Source organism: Dipodomys spectabilis, unplaced genomic scaffold (assembly GCF_019054845.1).
Source record: "Dipodomys spectabilis isolate Male_0828 unplaced genomic scaffold, ASM1905484v1 ptg000019l, whole genome shotgun sequence".
Classification (NCBI taxonomy): domain Eukaryota; kingdom Metazoa; phylum Chordata; class Mammalia; order Rodentia; family Heteromyidae; genus Dipodomys; species Dipodomys spectabilis.
In genome coordinates, this window is record NW_024870696.1 from 10465960 (window position 1) to 10488077 (window position 22118).

At 34.5% G+C, this 22118-nt stretch overlaps 2 protein-coding genes across 2 annotated transcripts; both read left to right on the forward strand.

Annotated features, from left to right (window-relative positions):
• The first annotated feature begins 963 nt into the window (after positions 1-963).
• Positions 964-1911, forward strand: LOC122103897 (olfactory receptor 2M3-like). Its single transcript, XM_042674583.1, has one exon. The coding sequence runs from the start codon at positions 964-966 to the stop codon at positions 1909-1911; it is 948 nt and encodes a 315-aa protein (XP_042530517.1).
• Positions 1912-9402: 7491 nt separating this feature from the next.
• LOC122103898 (olfactory receptor 14C36-like) lies at positions 9403-13985 on the forward strand. The gene is made up of 2 exons (XM_042674584.1): positions 9403-9414; positions 13053-13985. The coding sequence occupies exon 2, from the start codon at positions 13053-13055 to the stop codon at positions 13983-13985; it is 933 nt and encodes a 310-aa protein (XP_042530518.1). The 5' UTR covers positions 9403-9414.
• Positions 13986-22118: the final 8133 nt, after the last annotated feature.

The window sequence follows — 22118 nt, forward strand, 5'->3', positions numbered from 1 at the left end:
GGATGATCTATGATCTATATTACACATTTGGTTTACTTTTTTTTATTCTTTTTTTGGTGAAAATACCGTACAGAGGGGTTACAATTACATGAGCAAGGTAATGAGTATATTTCTTATCAAGCATTTTTGCCTCCTCCTTTGTTTTTATCCTACCATCCCTGCTTTCCAATCTCCATGACTACATTCCCCCCCCCCCCAAAGTTGTAAAGTCCATTTCAACTCATTGTTACATCTCATTGTTGCAATGGGTCCACCTGTATCCCTATTTAAACAATTTGTTTTTCCCTTCCCCTCTACAAATTATACCAACATCAAATACAGTGAAAACGGGTTATACCGTGGGGGAGGGACATAAAAGCAACAAAGAAATCATCTTATAAATATGTTAGAAACGATAGAAAGAAAGAAAAACCATTTGAGTCCTTATCTTGGGGTTCATTGTGCCTAACATCAACTTATCTGACCTTTTCTGCTGGACTCATACATATACTAGTTATTGCAAATAAGGGAAACCATGGGACCTATGTTTCTTTGGGCCTGGCTTACTTCACTTAATATAATTTTTTCCAAGCCTTTACATTTCCTAACAAATGGGGCAATGTCATTCTTTCTGATGGAGGCATAGACTTCCATTGTGTATATATACCACATTTTCTTGATCCATTCATCTACTGAGGGGCATCTGGGTTGGTTCCATACTGGAGCTAGATTACATGACTTAAAAAAAAAAGAAAACAGATAGGCTCTTACTTAGAAAAAAACTATTGCTATTCATTTGCCTTTAAAGGCCAAATCAAGTTAAAAGTAAGCATGGCTATCACTCATTAACAAAAAGAAATGAGGCCCAGACAATATTTTCTGCACTGTTTTTACAACTTCATAGAGAGGGAAATCTTGGATATTGTGTGCTGTAATGTCTTACTAATCTCTCAATCACTGTATGTATCCACAGTCGCATTCACCATGGCTTGGGGCAACTGGACTTTCAACTCTGACTTCATCCTGCTAGGAGTTTTCGATCACAGCCCCATTCACACGTTGCTCTTCTCTGTCGTTTTCTGCATCTTTACGTTGGCTATCCTGGGAAACTCAACCATGGTTCTCCTCATCTACCTGGACAGGCAGCTCCACACCCCCATGTACTTCTTCCTCAGTCAACTCTCCCTCATGGATCTCACGCTCATATGTACCACAGTGCCCAAGATGGCCTTTAACTACTTGTCTGGCAACAAGTCCATCTCTCTGGCAGGTTGCGGCACCCAGATATTCTTCTACGTGACTCTACTTGGTGCCGAATGTTTCCTGTTGGCCTCAATGGCCTATGATCGTTACGTGGCCATTTGCCACCCGCTAAGATACCCCGTTCTGATGAGTCAGAAAGTCTGTGCTCTCATGGCAGCTGCTTCCTGGATTCTTGGCTCCCTTGATGGCGTAATTGAAGTTGCAGCCACATTATCTTTTTCCTATTGTGGTGCCCGGGAAATACCTCACTTTTTCTGTGATGTTCCTTCCCTTCTCCCTCTCTCTTGCACGGACACGTTGACCTTTGAAAGGATGATATTTATTTGCTGTGTGATTATGCTTCTCTTCCCTGTAGCTGTCATCATTGCGTCTTATGGGCGTGTTATTCTGACTGTCATCCGCATGGGATCTGGGGAGGGTCGCCACAAAGCTTTCGCCACCTGCTCCTCCCACCTCACGGTGGTGGGAATGTACTATGGAGCAGCCATGTTCATATACATGCGGCCGGCCTCTGGGCGTTCACCCACCCAGGACAAGATGGTGTCTGCCTTCTACACGATCCTCACGCCCATGCTGAACCCCCTTATCTACAGCCTCCGCAACCGAGAGGTGACCAGAGCTTTCATTAAGGTATTAGGGAAAGGCAAATCTGGAGAGGGAGTAGTCTAGTGGTCATTGGGCTCCTTTTTCCCAACATTATGCATATATTTATATACAGAATCAATGCAATCCAGCATGCAATATTTTCTTATCCTTAAATTTATAGCAACCACATGAGATTAAGAAAAGGAAAACCATTTGAATTCCTGTTGATGAGGATTCTTTTGTGAATTATTCACTGTAGTACACTGTAAATATTCATTGAAGTAGAAAACACATAATTGTATACTGTATTTTATATTACTTTTAGCAGATGAGAGATGCCTGCCCATTAATAATACCTCATTAAATGCAGAGATTAAAGCTGTGTTGTTTAGGTATATATTGCATTTAATCTTAGAGGAGAACTTCACACTTAGTGGAAGATACATATCAGACTTATTATCTTATTCAAATGAAAATCAATTATTTATTCAACCAAACGTTCTTATTTTTATAGATTATTATGAAAGTAATTTTGATAAATAATAATGGGTGCAACTATCAGATGGATAAAAGAGAAGCATTTTATTAATGCTTTATCATTGTGTGCTAGAATGAATATTTTCATAGTAGGATTTAATTCCTACTATTATTTTATCTCTAGCCATTGATTTTTCACCTAGTAGGGTGAAATGTTAATAAAATCATTTGTTTTGCATTGTTATATATTTTAGGTTTTCTTTGTGTAATGTATTCATTGTATATAAATTTTCAGATTAATTGATAGATAATATTTAGTTTTGAGTGGTTTCTATTAGTCTGTGTTCAAATCCATCAACATTAACTATATCAGCAGTTGATTTATTATGTTGCTATTTCATAGTCTAGTATGGAGGTTAAGTATGTTTTGCTTATCAATTCATGAGTTGATGGATATTGATATTGGATCATTCTGTTATGATGTTATATAATTATAAATATATGTGTCTAAATATTTATGAAAATATGCTCTCATCAATTTTGGAATGTTATTAAAAGGGTATTGATAAATTTTGTGTGATGAAAATTTTGTATTGAAAATTCTGTGTGAAGAATTTTCAGACCATCTATCTGTTGCAACAGATTTATTTTCTACTTATTCAACTTATTGTCTGCTTGAGAAATAGTGCTTTATACTCAACCAGAAGTGCATGGTCTCAAATATTTTTATTATCTCTTGGAAAACAATGTTGCTCAAATATGTGACAGGATACCTAGTTGTAATCCCTTTCCATGTCCTGATAGCTAAGGTATTAAGCATCTTGTCTCATATTTCCTGGCTCTTTCAATCTATTTTCCTGGAAAAAGTGAACTTAGTTGATTGCTCATTAGAAATTGGATTAAAATTTACCATATCCCAGTGTAATTTAGATCTAATTTCCACATATTAGAGAGAACTTATAAGATTCTAGATACTCACACTGAGATCAAAAGAAAATACTCTTAGGAGAGAAATACAGAGAAGTAATGACTGTGATTTTTATACTTATAAAACATATATATATATATATACATACATATCAAAATAAACCTAGATATGGAAATAAAAGGCCTCGAACTCTTATTTTTATTGTTTTGATAGTTTTGTCTTCTTTTCTTTATGTATGTATGGTGTATTCACATATATCTTCAGGAGGGAAGGCACAGAACTTGAGGGACCAAGGGTAAAAAAGTGCAACAGTGAAACTCACTGGACACTGATGAAAGTGAACTATAAAACTCATGGGAGAAACTAGGGAGGCAAAGTAAAAGGGACTGGAGAGAGAGAAAAAGGAAGACACTGTGCAAAACAATGTACTAATTATATGACTCAGGTAATTGTAATCCCTCTGTACATCATTTTTATAATAATAATAGAGTAAATACAATAAAATAAAATATCAAAGTTTAAAAATAGAAATTGGATTGTCATATTTTATTATTTAAGTTTATTTTTACAAGATTTTATGTTATTTTACCTTTTAGATGAGTTGTCTTTTCATTTTTTCCACAATATATGTTAAGCAACAAGTTTCATTTAGTTGATTTTTAATTTCAAGAAAGTTTAATAAATGTATTTTTTATATTTTATTGTAAAGATACTGTACAAGGATAGAATGCTCATATACTGTACGGTTACATGAATAAGGTAGTGAGTACATTTCCTATTGAGCATTGTTACCCCCTCTGTAGTTTTTCCCCTATTATTGCTTCCCTCTCTACCTCCCTAACTCCTCCCTCCCCACCCTGAAATTGTAAAGTTTGTTTTCAACATCTCTTGAACATCTCTTTCAACCTGTATCCTTGTTTCAGCATTTTGTTATTTCCCTTCCCCTCCTCAAATTAGAAAAATGTATATACAAAATGCAGAGCACCAGAATCAAATACAGTCACAACAGGGATATACCATAGAGGAAAGAACACACAAAAGAAATCAAAAAATTACATAGTACATTAAAAACAGTAACAAAGAAAAAACCCCTTGTGTCTATATCTTGGGGTTCATTTCACTTAGCATCATCTTATATGGTTATATGTACATAACTTTTTATCTTTTCTACTTATCTGGTAAGATTATTCTAGACATATACTAGTTATTGCAAATAAGGGAAACCATGGGACCTATGTTTCTTTGAGTCTGGATTACTTAATATAATTTTTCCAAGTCTTTCCATTTCCTAATAAATAGAGTGGTGTCATTCTTTCTGATAGAGGCATAGAATTTCATTGTGTGTGTGTGTGTGTGTGTGTGTGTGTGTCTGAAAGTGTGTGTGTGTTTGTGTGTGTGCCACATTTTCTTGATCCATTCATCTACTGAGAGGCATCTGGGTGTGTTCCATATCTGAGCTATGTTGAATAATGCTGTGATAAACATAGTTGTGCTGATAGCTTTAAGATGGCTTTGTTTGTGATCGTTTGGGTAAATGCTCAAAGTGGGATTGCTGGGTCATAGGGGAGCTCTATGTATAATATTTTGAGGAACCTCCATAATGCTCTCCAGAGTGGCTGAACAACTTTACACTCCCACCAACAGTGAAATAGGGTTCCCTTTTGGCCACATCCTCTCTAGCTTCTATTATTGTTAGATTTCTTGATTATAGCAATCCTAACTGGGGTGAGGTGGAATCTCATTGTTGTTTTGATTTGCATTTTTTATGGTTAGAGAAGTTGCACATTTCTTCATGTGTCTATTGGCCTTTCATATTTCCTCTCTTTAATTCTTTAGCCCACTTATTAATCGGGAGGTTGTAGTACTGACAAAATTGGTTAAACACCTGTGGAAAACTAAAGCTAGACCCTTATATATCACCTTGTACAAGAATCAACTCCAAATGGATCAGACTTTGAAGAAAAAGCAGATACCCTGAAAACATTATAGGAAGGAATAGGACAATGTCTAGGGCTTCTTGTCACAGGCTGAAATTTTCTTAATAAAGTCCCAGAAACACAACAAATCAAAGAAAGTTTGGACAAATGGGATTACATGAAACTGCAGAGCTCCTGCATGGCAAAGAACATAGCTAGCAAGATCAACAGCAAGCTCAGGGACTGGGAGAAGATCTTCACTAGCCATACAACAGACAAGGGTCTCATATCTAAAATATACTTAGAACTTAAAAAAATTAAATCCCCAACAACAAATCCTCAAAGAATTAACAGTAAATCTTTCATCCTGTGGTCCATTTTACTCTTTGTTTGACTATTCTTCACTTCCTTCAAGATGGTTCTTTAGTGCTCTGAGTGTGAATTTGTACATTTGTTGATTTTTCAGTAGTAAATAATTTTGTTGTGACTGTAAACGGAATTTTTTACTAATTTCATTTTACCTCATTTGTTTACTAGATAGACAATGCAATCAAGTTTCATATGCTGATTATTTATTCCAAAAATTTGCTGAGCTGATTTATTTCCTATAATCAAAGTTCTAGTTCAGTCTTGACATTGTGTTCCTTTTTGAAGTATTCAATTGAAGTATCAAAGAGTATGATTTTGTGGGTGTGTTGCACACAGTGCCACATGCTTCCAACATTCTAACAGAAGGGGAAGAATTTATTTCAAATAAATTGAGACTCTGAATATGGTTAATTGCTTCCTTTTCAGAAAGCATCAAAGACCCAAAGTCATTTCATAATGTAAGAAAAATTATACTGTAGTGTTTTTCTACATAACTCTTCTATAAGCTGGCAAATTCATTGGTATGATTTAGACAAATTATTCTCATGTATAAAAGTAAATATGATTAGCATTTAATAATGCGTAACACAAATTCAGGGTGCTGAATAATATTCGACATTTTATTGGGTGGTTTCTGTGTTTCCCTTGAGTTGAAAGTGGTTGGAAGATGTGTTTATTTTAACTTGATGCTAATAAATTCATTCTTTGGAGAATTTGGATGTTTTTATAAAGATGCAGAAGGATTCAGCCGAACCATGATAAGTTTGGATTTTCAATGGAACAAAGGTTAGTTCAATATGTGAAAATGGAGCCAAGAAAATTGAGGAGATGTATGAGGATGGAAGATACGTGGAAGAATAATGAAAGAAGTAACACTGATCAAAATGTACTACACTAACAAACTAATGCATTGAATTGAAATAGTACTGGACAGCTGCTTAAGGATTATAAATACAAAGAAAATAAATAAAAAAGAATTAGGGGAACATTTTTAAAGATTTGTACTAAAAGATATGGGAAAACACTTTAATAAAGGAACTAAACAAAAACAGTTAAAAAAAATTAGAACATTACATAAGATTAAATATAACCTTTTTTATTACTTACCTGTTTATTAATTTTGATGTTCAAGAAAACTTTAATAGATTCACTTTTCTCTGCTCAGTCAATTAGTTGAACAAACACATATAGGCAGGGCTGTACAATAGAGCTGATACTTTACCATACAGCTTAATTATAGGACATTAATAGGAAATGCTAAGCACTCAGAAGATTACCAAAAGATCATGCTAACAGTTTGTTTTTCTAGATATTTATAAAAAATAAAATATTTCAATATATAAAAAGAAAATATTATGTTTAATATTTAGTTGAATATTTCACATTTATCTACAACTCTAAGTATTGCTCATACATAATATTACAAAACATAAAATAATTCAGTTTTCAGGATATAGATATGTTTCTATTCCTCCTGTTAAATTCCATTAATCTATTTTTATGAGGGTGACATGTTGCTTTAAATAATAAAGCTTTACAACATCTTTGGAAGTCAGATATTGTAATATTCTCACTTAAATATTTTTTATAACGATTGCTTTTATGTGGTTTACTTTTTACTTCAGAATTGATTTGAACCTTTTTATCTATTTTTCTTTTCTTTAAGTAGTTGTACAAAGGAGTTGCCATTTAAGAAAGCAAATAATGATTACAATATATCTTGATGAATGTAAGGAATATCATTGAAATTCTAATATGTATTTAATTGACCTTATAGGTTTTAGGGACAAGTGTGGCTATTTTGATATTATTAATTTATTCAACACTTTACCTGGAACATCTTTACATTTGTGTGTTCAATTGTTTTCATCAATATTTCATAATGTTCACTATGGAATCTTTTAGCTTGTTGGATTTTATTCCCATGAATTTTAAAGTATTATAAAAAATAATTTTATTTTAAACAGCTTCCCAGTATTGTTTACAAATACTCTTATTATTAAGTTCATTGATTTTGTATACTATGCCTTTAATCAAACTGGTTAGCATTAACAGTTTATTTCTAGGGTCTTTAAATATTTTGTCTTTAAAAATCACATAATCAGGAAGTGGCGCTGTGGCTCAGGTGGTAGAGCTCTTGCTTTGAACTGAAGAGCTGAGGGACAGTGCCCAGGCCCAGCTTTCAAGTTCCACGAAAACCAAAAAAAAAAAAAAAAAAAAAAAAATCATATCATCTGCAAAGAAAGCAACTAGGTACCTTCTTGATTAGTTTAAATGAATGTCTTTTATTCTCCTATGTCATTGTTCTGCCTTAGACTTCAAGTGACATACTCTATAGAATTGATGATAAAGAGCACCCTTCTAATAATTAGAAAATGTTAAAATTATTTAGATTTAGTATTATGTGCACGTGTGCTCATCCTATGTGACCTTTTTTGTACTGAGGTGTGTTCTACATGTCCCTAATTTGCTGAGTGCTTAATAGGAAAATATCTGCCAGGTGTGTTGGTACACGTCTGTCATTTTTGCAGTCAGAGTGTTGAGGCAAGAGGTTCACGCTTTGAGGGCAAGCAAAACTATACATAGGGATGTGCAGATGAGCTTAGCTTATGTAGTGAGATCTTGTCTCAAAACTGAAATAGAAAGATATGAAATTTTGTTAAATTATTTTTCTGTGTCTCTGAAATGACCATATAGGGTTTGTTCAACATTCATTTTTATTTGTCAAGCCATCCTTATATCCCGATGGCAAAACAGTTATTTTGTGAAGACTTTTTTTGTAAAGACTTTTTAAAATATTGATGAGTACCTCTTGTAAGTATTTTATGAAAAAATCATTTTTATTTATCATGAATGTTAGACTGTCTTTGAATCTTTTTATGACCTTGTCTGATTTTGGTCTAAGGTGTTAATGTTGGCATTGTAGATAGAGTTTGGGGGAATTCTCTCATTTTAAGGTATTTTCAAAGTGTGAAACAAATTGGTGTTTTATATTAACAGTGAAACTTTCAGATCTTGAGTTCTTCTTTGAGGGAGTTTATTTATTTTTGGTTCAGTATAATTATTCGGTATTTGTCTTTCTAAACTTTCCACTACTTCATGAAATGAGTTATCTGAGTTCATTAATTGTTAGTTTCTAAATTCACATACACATACACATACCCATGATAGACCTCCTGAGGACTGAGTTAATATTATTCTTAAGTTTATTAAGTCTTGCATTTTCAAACTACTTATAGCTTTGTACAGGTAAAAGTATTCACAACATTTCAATCCCATTGTCCACTCTTATTAACTGGATTTTCTTACCTGTGTTCTGGAAATGATGGCCTTTGACAAGTTACTCTTGGGTATACTGATGTCCCTGAATAGAGAAGATAAGCTCCCCAGGGTTTTTCAGAGACTGTATGGGAATATACATTTTTAATATAAAAGAGGACATAATTGACATCTTTATACAATGTAAGAATGGTTCTTTGTTTCTCTGAAGATATTTTCAAGCCTGTCTGTGTGGTACAAATTGTTTAAATTATTTTGGATACTTCCAAGTCTACTGACTTGGAGAAGGTAATAAAAACTTTGACATCTTCTCTCATGTAAGACCATGAAATATTTAAGAATAAGTACTTGTGTTAAGATTATAAATGCAATGCTAATGTTTACTTTTTTATGATCAATAGGAATTGTACTCATTACCTTACTCACGTAACTGTAACTCCTCTGTATTTTTACAATAATATATATAAGAAAAAAGAAAAAAAGAAAAAATTTCTTTTTATAGCAATGATTTTGAGAAAGTTAGCTAAGTAAATAAAAGATATTTCTTTAAAAGATGATAGAGAGCAGGAATCTGTTTCCTTTATTATGATGTTTGCATTGATTTCCAATGCCACCATAGTGATATGAGACATGGTAGTGGATTCATATCTCACAGATAAGATCAATATAAATATGTGGTTAATATTTGTTTACATTAACTCTATTAATTCCAAAATTAAAAAAAATGATTCGAGTACTATAGTCATCCCTCACTATTATCATGGTTCACTTACTGGGCATCAATGTATTGTGTGTGTGTGTGTGTGTGTGTGTGTGTGTGTGTGTGTGTGTGTGTGTGTGTGTGTATAGGTCGTGACCCCTCAGCTATTACACGACTTGTGCTCCAAAGACTCCTGCAATAGGTGACTATCTAATGCTAATACTTCATGGATTTTCACCTATCAAAGCTGAACATCACTCCTGTGATAACTTGCAAAAAGATAAAAGAGGACATTGACTTAAAAGCCACAAACAGCATATAGAAGAAGTGATAGATGACCAATAGGCAGAAAAGTATTTATTCATGAAAGTATTGATTTAGATAGATATTGTTGGAGTGCTTTTACTGACTTATGTTAGTTATTTTAGCATAGTGCAGTTAATAGTTTTCTATGACAGTAGGTCAATTTAGAACAATATACTTTGTAATTTCATATCTAAATAATTTTTCCAATACCTATAAAATATATTTTATTTCTTTTTGCTTAAAATGTCAAATTCAGGGCAGGATGCAGTGGTACATACCTGAAAGCTACAAGGAGGGAGGTAGTCAATTGTTCAAATATAAGGGAACCACATCCTTTTATTTAAAAGCAACCTGGGTTAATAAAACAAAAACTTATTTATCTTGTCATGAAAACTTAGATATAATTTGTATATTTCGTCAGTCTTTACATGTGACTTTGTTTTAAGGCAACATCTCCTAAGATTCTAATTAACTAAAAAGTCAAATTAAAACCGTTTGTTCATTCTAATAATAGATCGCATGAAGTAATACCACTTTATTTGAATTATCTACTTAATTTACTAAGTTACATAAAAGACACAAAAATTATTGGGGCATGTGGGTAAAGCTCAGAAATGCTTTTATAGTGCTTGCAAATCCAGGCATCCATCATCAGTACAAGCAGTGTAAATGATTTAGTGTAAAGAGAAGAAAATGCCTCCTTTTAATGCTGTGTATCAACTTCCATGAATGTTATATATTTAAAAATTCAAATTAGTGAAAAAACTTCAAAGTTATAGCATATTGAATTACTCACTACTTCTTGACTGCATTTCTCACATTTATTTACATTAAGGTATGTTGTATTATGCTTTTTTCTCCCAAAGTGAAAATATTACCATTTTCAATATTTTCCTTGTTCTTCTAGAAATCTCCATACCTGGAGTAGGTTGGGGATGATTGAAACAACTAACTAAAGTAGAATGTGTCATTACCCATCATAGAGAAAATGACAAATTATTTCAAAGTACATATAATATAAATTATGACTTTGGGGAACACGTCTATTTTCAAGTTAGTCATTTGCAAATAAGTGGAAGACAAAAACATGTCATTGACCAATCAGCTATGATAGTAAATAAAATCAATTAGGCCTGTCAGAGAATTTAACTGCAGATAGCTGTTTCCTAATTGTTGCTGTTAGTTGCAGCAAAATTTGTAAATTTTTGTGTGTATCCTGTTAAAATGTTATGAAGTAACAATGCTTGATAGGAAATGGACTCATTACCTTGCTCATGAAACTGTAACTCTGTGCAGTATCTTTACAATAAGGAAGGTAGCAGAAAGAAAAAAGGTATGGAAAGCATCAGGAAGTCAAAGACAACCATTTTTTAGACAAAAGACATTAAAATTATCCCACTAAAAACTTTGAGTAAAAACTTAAGACCAGAAAGTTCTGGATGAAAAATGAGTTAACTGAACAGTGAAGGGATTGTTTATAATCTTGGATAATCTGCTAGAAACAGAAATGAAATCATGAAAGGGAGGTAGCCAAAGCTGGGAATCAACAGTGCAAGATTCATAAAACGGGAAGGCTGAAAATAATTTTGTTGGAAATGAAAACATTTACTTATTGTCACAACACTTTTTTAAAAGTAGATTGTTTATGTTCACAGTGGTATTTACACAGTAGAACAGTATTTCCCAAATTAACAATCATATTAAAATATAGCATGGATTTTGATATTAAAATGGTGATAGAAACTGATGACTATTGTCTCACTCAGGGAACAGTGGGTGATCTAACTACAAGATGGTCAAATCTAAAACATACATAGGAAAGAAAGAATTTGTTAAGTATACTGGAAATGATCATAGAAAAGATTTAGCCTTGAGTGTGAAACAATGGACTGGCATTAGTTCTCTGACAGATCAATACAAGAATACAAATTTACATAGCCAGAGTTATATAGGAAACACTGCACAAAATTGCAAAATATAACCCCCAAAGATTGAAAAAGTCTTTAAATTATCATGAAAATATCTAGCTCAAATATGTAACTTTAGGCTGTTCAAAAGTACATAGTAATTATTTACAGAGTATTTTTTCATAATTGCTCTACTAATATTTGCTTCAACTAGACAATGGCAAGCTTTAGTGAATGCATGTTTTCACTTTCCAGTACTCTCTGTGGAACTATTATTTTGAAAATCAAAATAAACACATTGCTATGAATATCTTAAAAATAGCAAACAAACCTGGGTACAGGTGGCTCATGCACGTAATCCTAGCTACTCAGGAGGCTCAGCTGTGAGGATCGTGATTCAAACCAGTCCAGTCAGGAAAGTCTGTGAGACTCTTATCTCCAGTAAACCACTAACAAAATCTGAAGTGGCACTGTGGCTCAGTGTTAGAGTGCTAGCCTTGAGCTGAAGAGCTGAAGGACAACACCCAGTCCCAGAGGTCAAGCCCCACAACCGAGAAAAAAATAAAAATGGCAAGAAAATATTATCCTAAACACCACAGAATTACATTTCATGAAATATTAAATGTTATGAAGATTTGGAAGCCCTTATATCAATACAGAACTTCTCCAGATTAACAATGAACAAATCATGATTTTCAGTGATTCACAAACCACATTCAGAGGATTGCACCTCTTTTGTGTGTCAATGTCTAACTTGAATGTGTTGTCCAAATTCTAATGAAATTAATTGTTGAAATTTATGTTCTTACATAGATTTTTCAATGTTACCTAAGTCAATGCTCATTAATATAAATAATATACTATTGGATCTAATGGGAGGAAATGAGTGAGGGTCCTGTGGCCCCTGGAATACTGTATTCCCCAGAGAGGATGAGGAAATAAAAGACCTATTGGTGGCCCTTTTCTACATGGTGGGAGATAACATGTTTGGTTAAGTTAATTCCTAGGTATTTTATTTTTATTTTATTTTTTGTGGGGCTATTAGAAATGGAGTTGCTTTCCTGATTTCAGCCACGCTTTTCTCATTGTTGGCATAAAGAAAAGCCATTGATTTTCGAGGGTTAATTTTATACCCTGCTACCTTGCCAAAGTTTTGAATCAACTCGAGTAATTTGGGAGTGGAGTCCATGGGATTCTTTAAATACAAGATCATGTCATCTGCAAAGAGGGAGAGTGTTACTTCATCTTTCCCTATTTGGATCCCTTTTATGTTTGCATCTTTGCTAACTTAATATTTCTTTCCTTTTATGTCCATTTTTCCTGAAAACCAGCATTATCAGTAGATGGCCAATTCCACCATGGTGACATATTTCCTCCTCATGAGCTTTGGTGAGGACTGGAAGCTCAGGCTCCTGCTCTCCATGTTGTTCCTGATGATGTACCTGGCCACCCTGTTGGGGAATCTCATCATCATCACTGTCACCACCATTGACCAGAACCTGCACACACCCATGTACTTCTTCCTCAGAAACCTCTCTATTTTGGACATGTGCTACATTTCTCTCACTGTTCCCAATGCCTGTGTCAACTCTCTCACTGGCAACAGGGTCATCTCTGTTGCTGGCTGTGCAACACAGATTTTTCTGGTCATTTATTGTGCTTATGTGGAAATTCTGTTTTTGACTATCATGGCTCGGGATCGCTATGTGGCCATTTGTCAGCCTCTCCACTACCCTGTCATTGTGAACCACAAGTTTTGTGTACAGACCACTCTGGCTTCAATACTCAGTGGTCTCATCTATGCTGCTGTACACACTGGCAACACATTACGGCTGTCCTTCTGTCAGTCCAACATGGTCCCTCAGTTCTTCTGTGATATCCCTTCTCTGCTGAGGCTGTCCTGCTCAGACACCTTCAGCAATAAGCTCTTGCTGCTTCTGTCTGTCTTGGTGGTTGGAGGTAGCTGTTTTGTCTTCATGGCTTTGTCATACATTAGAATCTTTTCTACTGTGTTCAAATTACCAACTAGAGAACAAGGAAAAGCCTTTTCTACCTGCACACCTCACATCCTTGTGGTAACTGTTTTCCTCAGTTCCATCTCCTGTGTCTACCTAAGGCCTTCGGTAGCCTCTGAAACACTCCAGGACATCATCCTTTCCATCTTCTATACCGTCATTCCACCATTCTCAAATCCCATCATCTACAGTCTTAGGAATAAGCAGGTAAAGGAATCTGTAAAGAAAGTGATATTGAGACAGTTACATTTAAGAAAATAGTGAAGATATATTTAAGCACATGTAGAATCTCTCTCTCTCTAGATTTTCTAAACTATACAATCCAATAGCTAAGTGATCAGTAATAAAATAAATATTTTATGTTTTGCATCAATATTTCTATCTAGCCTTCATAAAATGTGGAAGTAATTTTAGTAAGTATATTATTTAGTCCACAAATTGAGTCCAGATATTTTTCTGAGAATCTATTTAGATTAGTTATGTTTATTATTCAATTAATACCTTGGACAATTAGGAGTTTGAGGACATGCTTTATTGGGCCAAGCATATATGTGTCTATTCTTTTTGCATTACATGAATAGTAGATATTTTATTTTTATTTATTTATTCATTTTTATTTTTATTGTGAAAATACCATACAGAGGGGTTACAATTACATGGGCAAGGTAATGAGTACATTTCTTATCAAGCATTGTAGCCTCCTCCTTTGTTTCCCCTACTCATTCCTTCCCATCTCCCACCCCCTCCCACCCCCAGCCAAAGTTGTAAAGTTCGTTTTTCGACGTAACGACTTGCACATCTCATTGTTGCAATGGGTCCACATGTATCCTTATTTGAACAATTTGTTTTTTCCCTTCCCCTCCACAAATTATACCAACATCAAATGTTTTTTTTCTTTCTTGCGATTGTTTCTAACATATTTATAAGATGATCAATTTGTTGCTGTGTATGTCCCTCCCCCATGGTATAACCTCTGCTTTCACTGTATTTGATGTTGGTATAAGTCTATTCTTTTGGGCAGGCTCACAACAAAGGTAAACGCAGTTTGTGCTCACATATATTAGACCACATGAATTTTTCCAAAGCAAACATAATTATCGATATTTCTTTCTTGCTTTTACTTTTTGAGGAAGAATTCACAGGGTGACAGAGGATTTTGACTCAGCTCTTCTAAGCTATTCCTTTTTATAAAAGTTTCCCTATTAGTTTTCTACTACTAGTGGCTGAAACATCACTGAAATTCAGTTTTTCTGTCACCTAGATTTAAACATTTTACATTTTTTGTACCAGTACTGGGGCTTGAACTCATGACTTGGATACTGTCATTTATCTATTTTGTTCAAAGCTCACTCTCTACCACTTGAACCATAACTCCACTTGCAGACTGTTACTGATTAATTTGAGAGAAGAGTTTCATGGGTTTTCCTGTCCAGGTTGACTTTAAACCATGATCCCCAGATCTCAGCCTCCTGATTAGCTTTGTATTGTTCTTTGAATTAGCTATGTGTAATGATTTTAAGAGAAGATATGAGCTTCCCAACAGCTCTTAAGAAGTAGCTATTTTGACAACAACATAAAGAAAAAGAGTTAACATCACAGTATAGAGTACATGTTTATCCATCTTCAAATCAGAATGAGAAAGACCCTGTGTCAAAATTACCAACAGAAATAGAGCGGTTTCTTTTCTATTAGATAAATTCCTAATGTTACACCTAACTTACTTACATGATATACCACAACCAACAATGGAATATGTAAGTAGTTGTTCCCCTAAAAGTTACAATATTTTTCTATGCTATGATTCCATATGATTTGTAGGGCTTTGTTCTTCAGTCCAGACTATGTCTAATATTTTCAAATTATCAGGATATATATTTCATGGTATTAGAACTCTTCTTTGATTTAACATGTTTGGTTTACTATAAAATAGGTAGACAACCTATAGGGTACAGCGCAGAATTTAAAATTAAAATTTGTATTTTTAAATCAATTTAGAAAGTTTGTTCCAATGAAAACAAAAGCATCTTTGGTTACACACTCATTGTTTAATAGATATTTTTATTCTTTTGAATTTTGGGCTATTGTTAACACTACTGCTACTAATATTTGTGTGCAGATGTCTCTCTACAGAAGTTTTTTGTTGTCTTTTGCCTATAACTACAAAGTATATGATCAGGGATCTGGCCATTTCCCTTCTTTGCAATGTTCCAGAGTCAATGACTATAGTGGAGATGCCTCAAGTTTATGAACATTTAGAAGCAGATGCTTTCCTCTTTCAAATTGTCTATCACTTCAACTCTCTTCTTACTTTGTGGAAAGCATCTCAATTACAAAATGACTCTGAATCTCGCCCCCCCCCCCATCATCTTTGTTCTTCTTGAAAGGAAACAGGAGCTTTATTTATCTTATCTCTGATAAGGACCCTCTGATCCCTATCAGAGGGTCTGCAAATTTAATTTGCCGAAAAAATGCACTAACTCTCATAAACCTGAAATGGATATGTACTCTATACAAGCCTAAAAAGTAAGTAATCCTGTTTTTCATTTTAATGAGGAGAGCCATGGAATACTCACAGGAAGAGAGAAGTCCTTGGGTACTATTATAAGAAAGACTTATTGTTATAAAGAATAGAACATGGCTGTGAATGGTGTAGTGACTAATGAGAACAGCTTTCAAAGTAATGCTACAATGATACTCACTTGACACTACAATGGAACTATACAACTACTGATTGGGTGAATCCAACATGAGCTGAGTGATCTGTATGTTTCAAAAGAAAACTTCTTTTTCCTTTAATTCATAAAGATTGTTTTATTTGATAAAGCATTGGACATTTCACATATGTATATAGCTAGGCATTTGATATTATATAATGTGAAAGCATAATAGTCAATATGTTAACAATATAATATACATGGAATATAAGTTGTCTGCCACACTATTACAAGGCTGACTGCCAGCTGCTACTATACAGTATCATGAAAGAATATTGGATCACCTAGCGTTGTGCACAAAAAAGATTAAAATTTGGAATTTGGAGTATAGTTTCATTTTCATACCATCAAAATGTCAATATTTTAAGTTAAACTATCATTAATCAGGAACTGTACATGGGATGTAAGAATACTAGAGCCCCCTTTTTACAAGGTAGCAGCTATGATTTGACTATGGTTTGTCTGTGGTTTATCCCTTCTGAAATTCCTTTTGTTATTTTTTCTTTACTATCAATTTTTTTTATTTTCATTGTTATTGTTGAGTTGACATACAGAGGATTTACAGTTACATGAATCAGGTAATTAGTAATGAGTAAAATTCTTTTTTAACCACATCTCCTGTTCCATTGCTCTCTCCCAGTTTTTCCCTCCCATCTCCACCTACAAGAAATGTGGTTCAGTATTATATTAAGTGAAGTAAGCCAGACCCAAATAAAAGTAGGTAGCATGGTTTTCCTCATTTGTAAGAACTAGGCCATGTCTATGATATTCTAAACAAGGAATCTCAATAATTCAATTGCTCATTGTATAAAACCACATATAAGGAAGCATATAAATATGAACTCCAAGATATGGAAACAAGAGGTTCTTATGTCCTCTAAGTAGTTTTTGTTTGTTTGTTTCTCTTAGTTTTCTGTACCTTGTGTCTTGTATATTTAAGATTATTTGATCTGAGGAAGGGAAAGAGAATCACAGAAACAGCAGGACAAAAAATGAACTAATACCACACTGATACTTGACACTATGTTGGATATGAACCTTACAACTTGGGGAGGAGGGGAGGAGGAACGGGTAAGTAGGAGAAGATGACAGATGGGGTAACAGTGTTTAAAAACAAATGTACTCATTACTTTACTTCTGTAACTAACCCCCTTGCTATTACCTTTTCAATAAAGATTATTGGGGGAAAAAGGAAAACACATCAGACTTCTCAACATGTATTTATTTTCTGCAGTGAGATTAAATATATTCTGACATACTTTTCAGTTTATTGGTGAAAGAACTAGACAGAATTGATATGGATACAGAGAGATGGGGAAACTGATAATATATATTAAATATATGAAGGAGAGAGAGCTCCTTTGGGCTCATGAATGTCCTTAGTCTTTGGATTCTAGCTACAGTGAGTAAACAGAGTGAAGCTGTGTTATCTCCTGAGACATGTTAACTCTGTGTCCTACTGTGTCATTTTCTGGTCTCCAAGAAGTCTGTTTTTAACAGTTATTTTTAATTTCACTCTTTATTCCCTAGTCCCTTTTTCAGAAAGGCTAAAAGGTTTGGATTCTTTATATTCACAACATTGTATATTGAACAGAAGTTTACTAACCAATATGATCTTTTCTCTACGGGGTTCTATCTGTGTCTAGATTATTTGTTGGACTTTATTTTATACTTTTTTATAATCCAATAATTGGTCTAGACATTGAGAAAGTTGACATTAGAAATAATCTTTGAAATAAAAAAGCTTTTGAAAAATGGAAAATTCTACAGCCGTAGAATTGTAAAGATTATTTCTAATGTCAAGTTGCCTGGTTCTTAAAAACTATATTCCATGACCAACGTGTGTAATAGTGAAGATATGTAAGTTGGATTTCTGTAATAATTGGGGAGTGTGTTAGACGTGCTCAAAGGTCTTCCAAATTTCAGCATCCAAGTTTTGAGATAAGACACAAGGAAAGAAAAAGCAAGAAAGGAAAAAAGATAGACGAAAGACAGAAAGAAGAAAGAAAGAAAGAATTCATTGTAACAATGAGTTGTACACAACACTATGTGGAAAACGAACTTACTACTTCAGTAGGGTGGAGGTGGGGGAAGAGTAGTTGTGGAGGTGGAAGGGAAGGAATGGTAGGGGAAAAACAAAAGCGGAGGCAACAATGCTCGATAAGAAATGTACTCATTACCAAGCTCATGTAACAGTAACCCCTCTGTACAGAATTTTTACAATAAAAAATGTACAAAAAAGATAATAATGTCCTTTACAAAATGAAAAAAGCAAGGAAGGAAAGAATGAAGGAAAGAAAGAAAGAAGGAAGGAAGGCAGGAAGGAAGGGAGGAAGGAAGGAAGGAAGAAAGAAAGAAAGAAAGAAAGAAAGAAAGAAAGAAAGAAAGAAAGAAAGAAAGAAAGAAAGAAAGAAAGAAGAAAAGAAAGAAAGGAAAAAAGAAAGAAAGAAGGAAAGAAAGAAAGTAAAAGATAAATCAAGATATTCCAAGAAGAAATAATAATGTTACAGTAAAATTTTCTACATTTATAGATTGCTTTAGGAAGTTACAGGAGTGTCATGATCTGAGTATGAATCTCCTTTCTAAGTTCAAGTAGATATAATACTGGCTGTATTTTTTGTAATAGAAACAGCTTTGAAAAGTTGCAGTTCCCATCAGGTTTTCTGTAAGAGGAACATTTCTGGGTTGAGTGTAATTAGGATCTCAATTTCAAAAGTCAGTGAAGGTAATAGAGACACATATATCAAATAGAATTGGGGTAGCAAGGTAGAAAGCTGGAACAATAGAAAGAAATCAAATATTTCAGGATTAGCTTTGTTAGCTGATAAAGCAGGTACCTTAAGGGCCAAATTCTTTCTTTTTTAAAATTTTTTATTATAAAGATACTATACAGAGGGTTACAGTTACATGAGCAAGGTAATGAGTACACTTCCTATTGAGCATTGTTACCCCCTCCATTGTTTTCTCCCTACCATCCTTTCCCTCCCTGCCTTCCCTGAGGTTCTTTTTTTTTTTTTAATTGTGATTAAGTGATTACATAATTTCCCAAATTTCACAGTATTGTGGAATAATAATGCTCATTTAAAGTCACAAATTCATTCTAACTTTCCTGGAGCAAATGTCTATCACGGTCTATAACATATAACGCTGTACACATATACACCATACATGTGATCAGCAGCATGGGGATATTTAGTAGTGGTTCGACCAGATGAGTGGGAGTTCTTTGTTTCTTAAGTCCTGTTAATTTTGTCGTATCACCTAACATTTTGGATTTAGCATCCACTTATCAGTGAGACCATGTACCGTTTGTGTCTTTGCTCTTGGCTTACCTTGCTCAACATGATTCCTTCTAGCTCCATCCATTTCCCTGCAAATGCCATTATTTTGTCCTTTCTAATGGCTGCTTAATATTCCATTGTGTATAGATACCACAATTTTTGTATCCATTCATCTGTGGTGGGGCATCTGGGTTGTTTCCATATCCTAGCTATTGTGAACAGTCCTGCAATAAACATGGAGGTGCACGTGTCCTTGTATACTGGTTCCTGTTGTTCAGGGTAGATGCCTAGAAGTGTTATGAATGGGTCGTAGGGGAGGCCAATCTTTAGCTTTCTAAGGACCCTCCAGACTGCTTTCCAAAGTGGTTGTATAAGTGTACATTCCCACCAGCAGTGTAATAGAGTCCCTCTTTCTCCACATCCCCTCCAGCATTTGTCATTGGCCGATTTGTGGATGTGGGACATTCTGACTGGGGTAAGTGGTATCTCAGGGTTGTCTTTATTTGCATTTCCTTCACCACCAGGGATGAACATTTCCTCATGTGTTTCTTTGCCATTTTTATTTCTTCATCTGAGAAGTCCCTCTTTAGTTCCCTTGCCCATTTAGTAATTGGTTTGTTAGGTTTGGGAGGGATTAGTTTCTTGAGTTCCCTGTATATACAGGATGTTAACCCCTTGTCTGATATATTACTGGTAAATATTTTTCCCAATTAGTTGGTTGTCTTTCTAGCTTGGTTGCAATAGATTTAGCTGTGCAGAAGCTTTTTATTTTAAGGTAGTCCCATTTGTCGAGTCTCTCTCCAATTTGTTGTGACCCTGGGACTCTGTTCAGGAAGTTCCTTCCTGTGCCTATTAGTTCAAGTGTCTCTCCTACTCTGTCCTGCAGTAGTTTCAGAGATTCAGGTTTAATGTTAAGGTCTTTAATCCATTTTGAGTTGATGTTGGTGCATGGTGATATGCTGGGGTCCACTTTTAGTTTTCTACATATGGCCACCCAGTTTTCCCAGCACCAGTGGTTGAAGATGCTGTTTCTTCCATTGTATGTCTTTGGCTCCTCTGTTGAATATCAGCTGGCTGTAGGCCTGTAGATTTATTTCTGGATCTTCTATTCTGTTCCATTGGTCTTCAGGTCTGTTTTTGTGCCAGTACCATGCTGTCTTTGTTATTATAGCTCTGTAGTAGAGTTTGAAGTTCGGCATGGATATCCCTCCCATGTTGTCTTTATTCCCTAGAATTGTTTTGGCTATTCTAGGTCTTTTGTTGTTGCATATAAATTTTTGGACTGTTTTCTGTATTTCAGTGATGTACGTCATTGGGAACCAAATTCTTTCTTAAGGGACAAATTCTTTTCTTTTCTTTTTCTTTTCTTTTCTTTTTCTTTTCTTTCTTTTCTTTTCTTTCTTTTCTTTTTTGTTCTTTTGTGTTGTTTTGTTTTGTTTTTCTTTCTGTCTGTCTTGGGGCTTGAACTCTGGGCCTGAGCACTGTCCCTGAGCTCTTCTGCTCCAGTCTAGGGCTCTACCACTTAAGCCAAAGCACCATTTCCAGTTTTCTGGTAGCTAACTGGAGATCAGAGTCTCACGGAGTTTCCTGCCTGGGCTGGCTTTAAACTGCAATCCTCAGATCTTAGCCTCCTGAGTAGCTAGGATTATAAGCGTGAGTCACCAGCACCCAGTAGGGACACATTCTTATATTAAGGTATCTCAATGTTTCTTTGCTAAAATTTGTGAAATAAGCAAGTATATCCAGAGGCATTCTCATCACCTATAATCTTTAAATTAGTTCTTGATGATCTTGAGCTAAATTTGACCAAACTTTTGTCTATAATCTTTTTATTACAACCTTAAACTGTTGTTCAGGTATATATCTCTCACTTGAGGCATCCTCAGGAATATGTCTACTCCTGTGTATTTTCCTATATAAATGTGAACTCTTTCTAAATAAAATCTCCATTCCTAATTTGTTGAGGAGGGACATTGCTTTGACAATAACTCTTGTCCTCTACTCACCTGCTGCAGATAACATTTCTCCCCTCTTTTCTGTCATGAGTGTGATGGTTTTAGCTTTACCCTCACCAAAATGCAAACTCATTCTACTTGGTTATACTTAAAATGAAATCTTCCCATCATCTATTAATGATAGGTAAAGACATTATCTATTCAATGCCTACAATTACTTTCTATGTAATACTGGAGTACAAGGAGAGTGCAGCAATAAACAGAGTACTCATCTTTCCCTATTTTAAGGTGTTTGTACTAGGGCACAATAGGATGTGCAGGCATAAGGTTCCTATCGTAAGAGCTGAGATTTGTGCTACACTGACATAGGAGGCTAATTTCAAAGATTGACCATAAATGAATGCTAATCTACCTTATATATACATAAAAGGGCAGGTAACTTAT

Bases quoted from the DNA above. Each gene is read 5' to 3' on its own strand.
- LOC122103897 (XM_042674583.1), top strand. From the start codon at position 964: ATGGCTTGGGGCAACTGGACTTTCAACTCTGACTTCATCCTGCTAGGA.
- LOC122103898 (XM_042674584.1), top strand. From the start codon at position 13,053: ATGGCCAATTCCACCATGGTGACATATTTCCTCCTCATGAGCTTTGGT.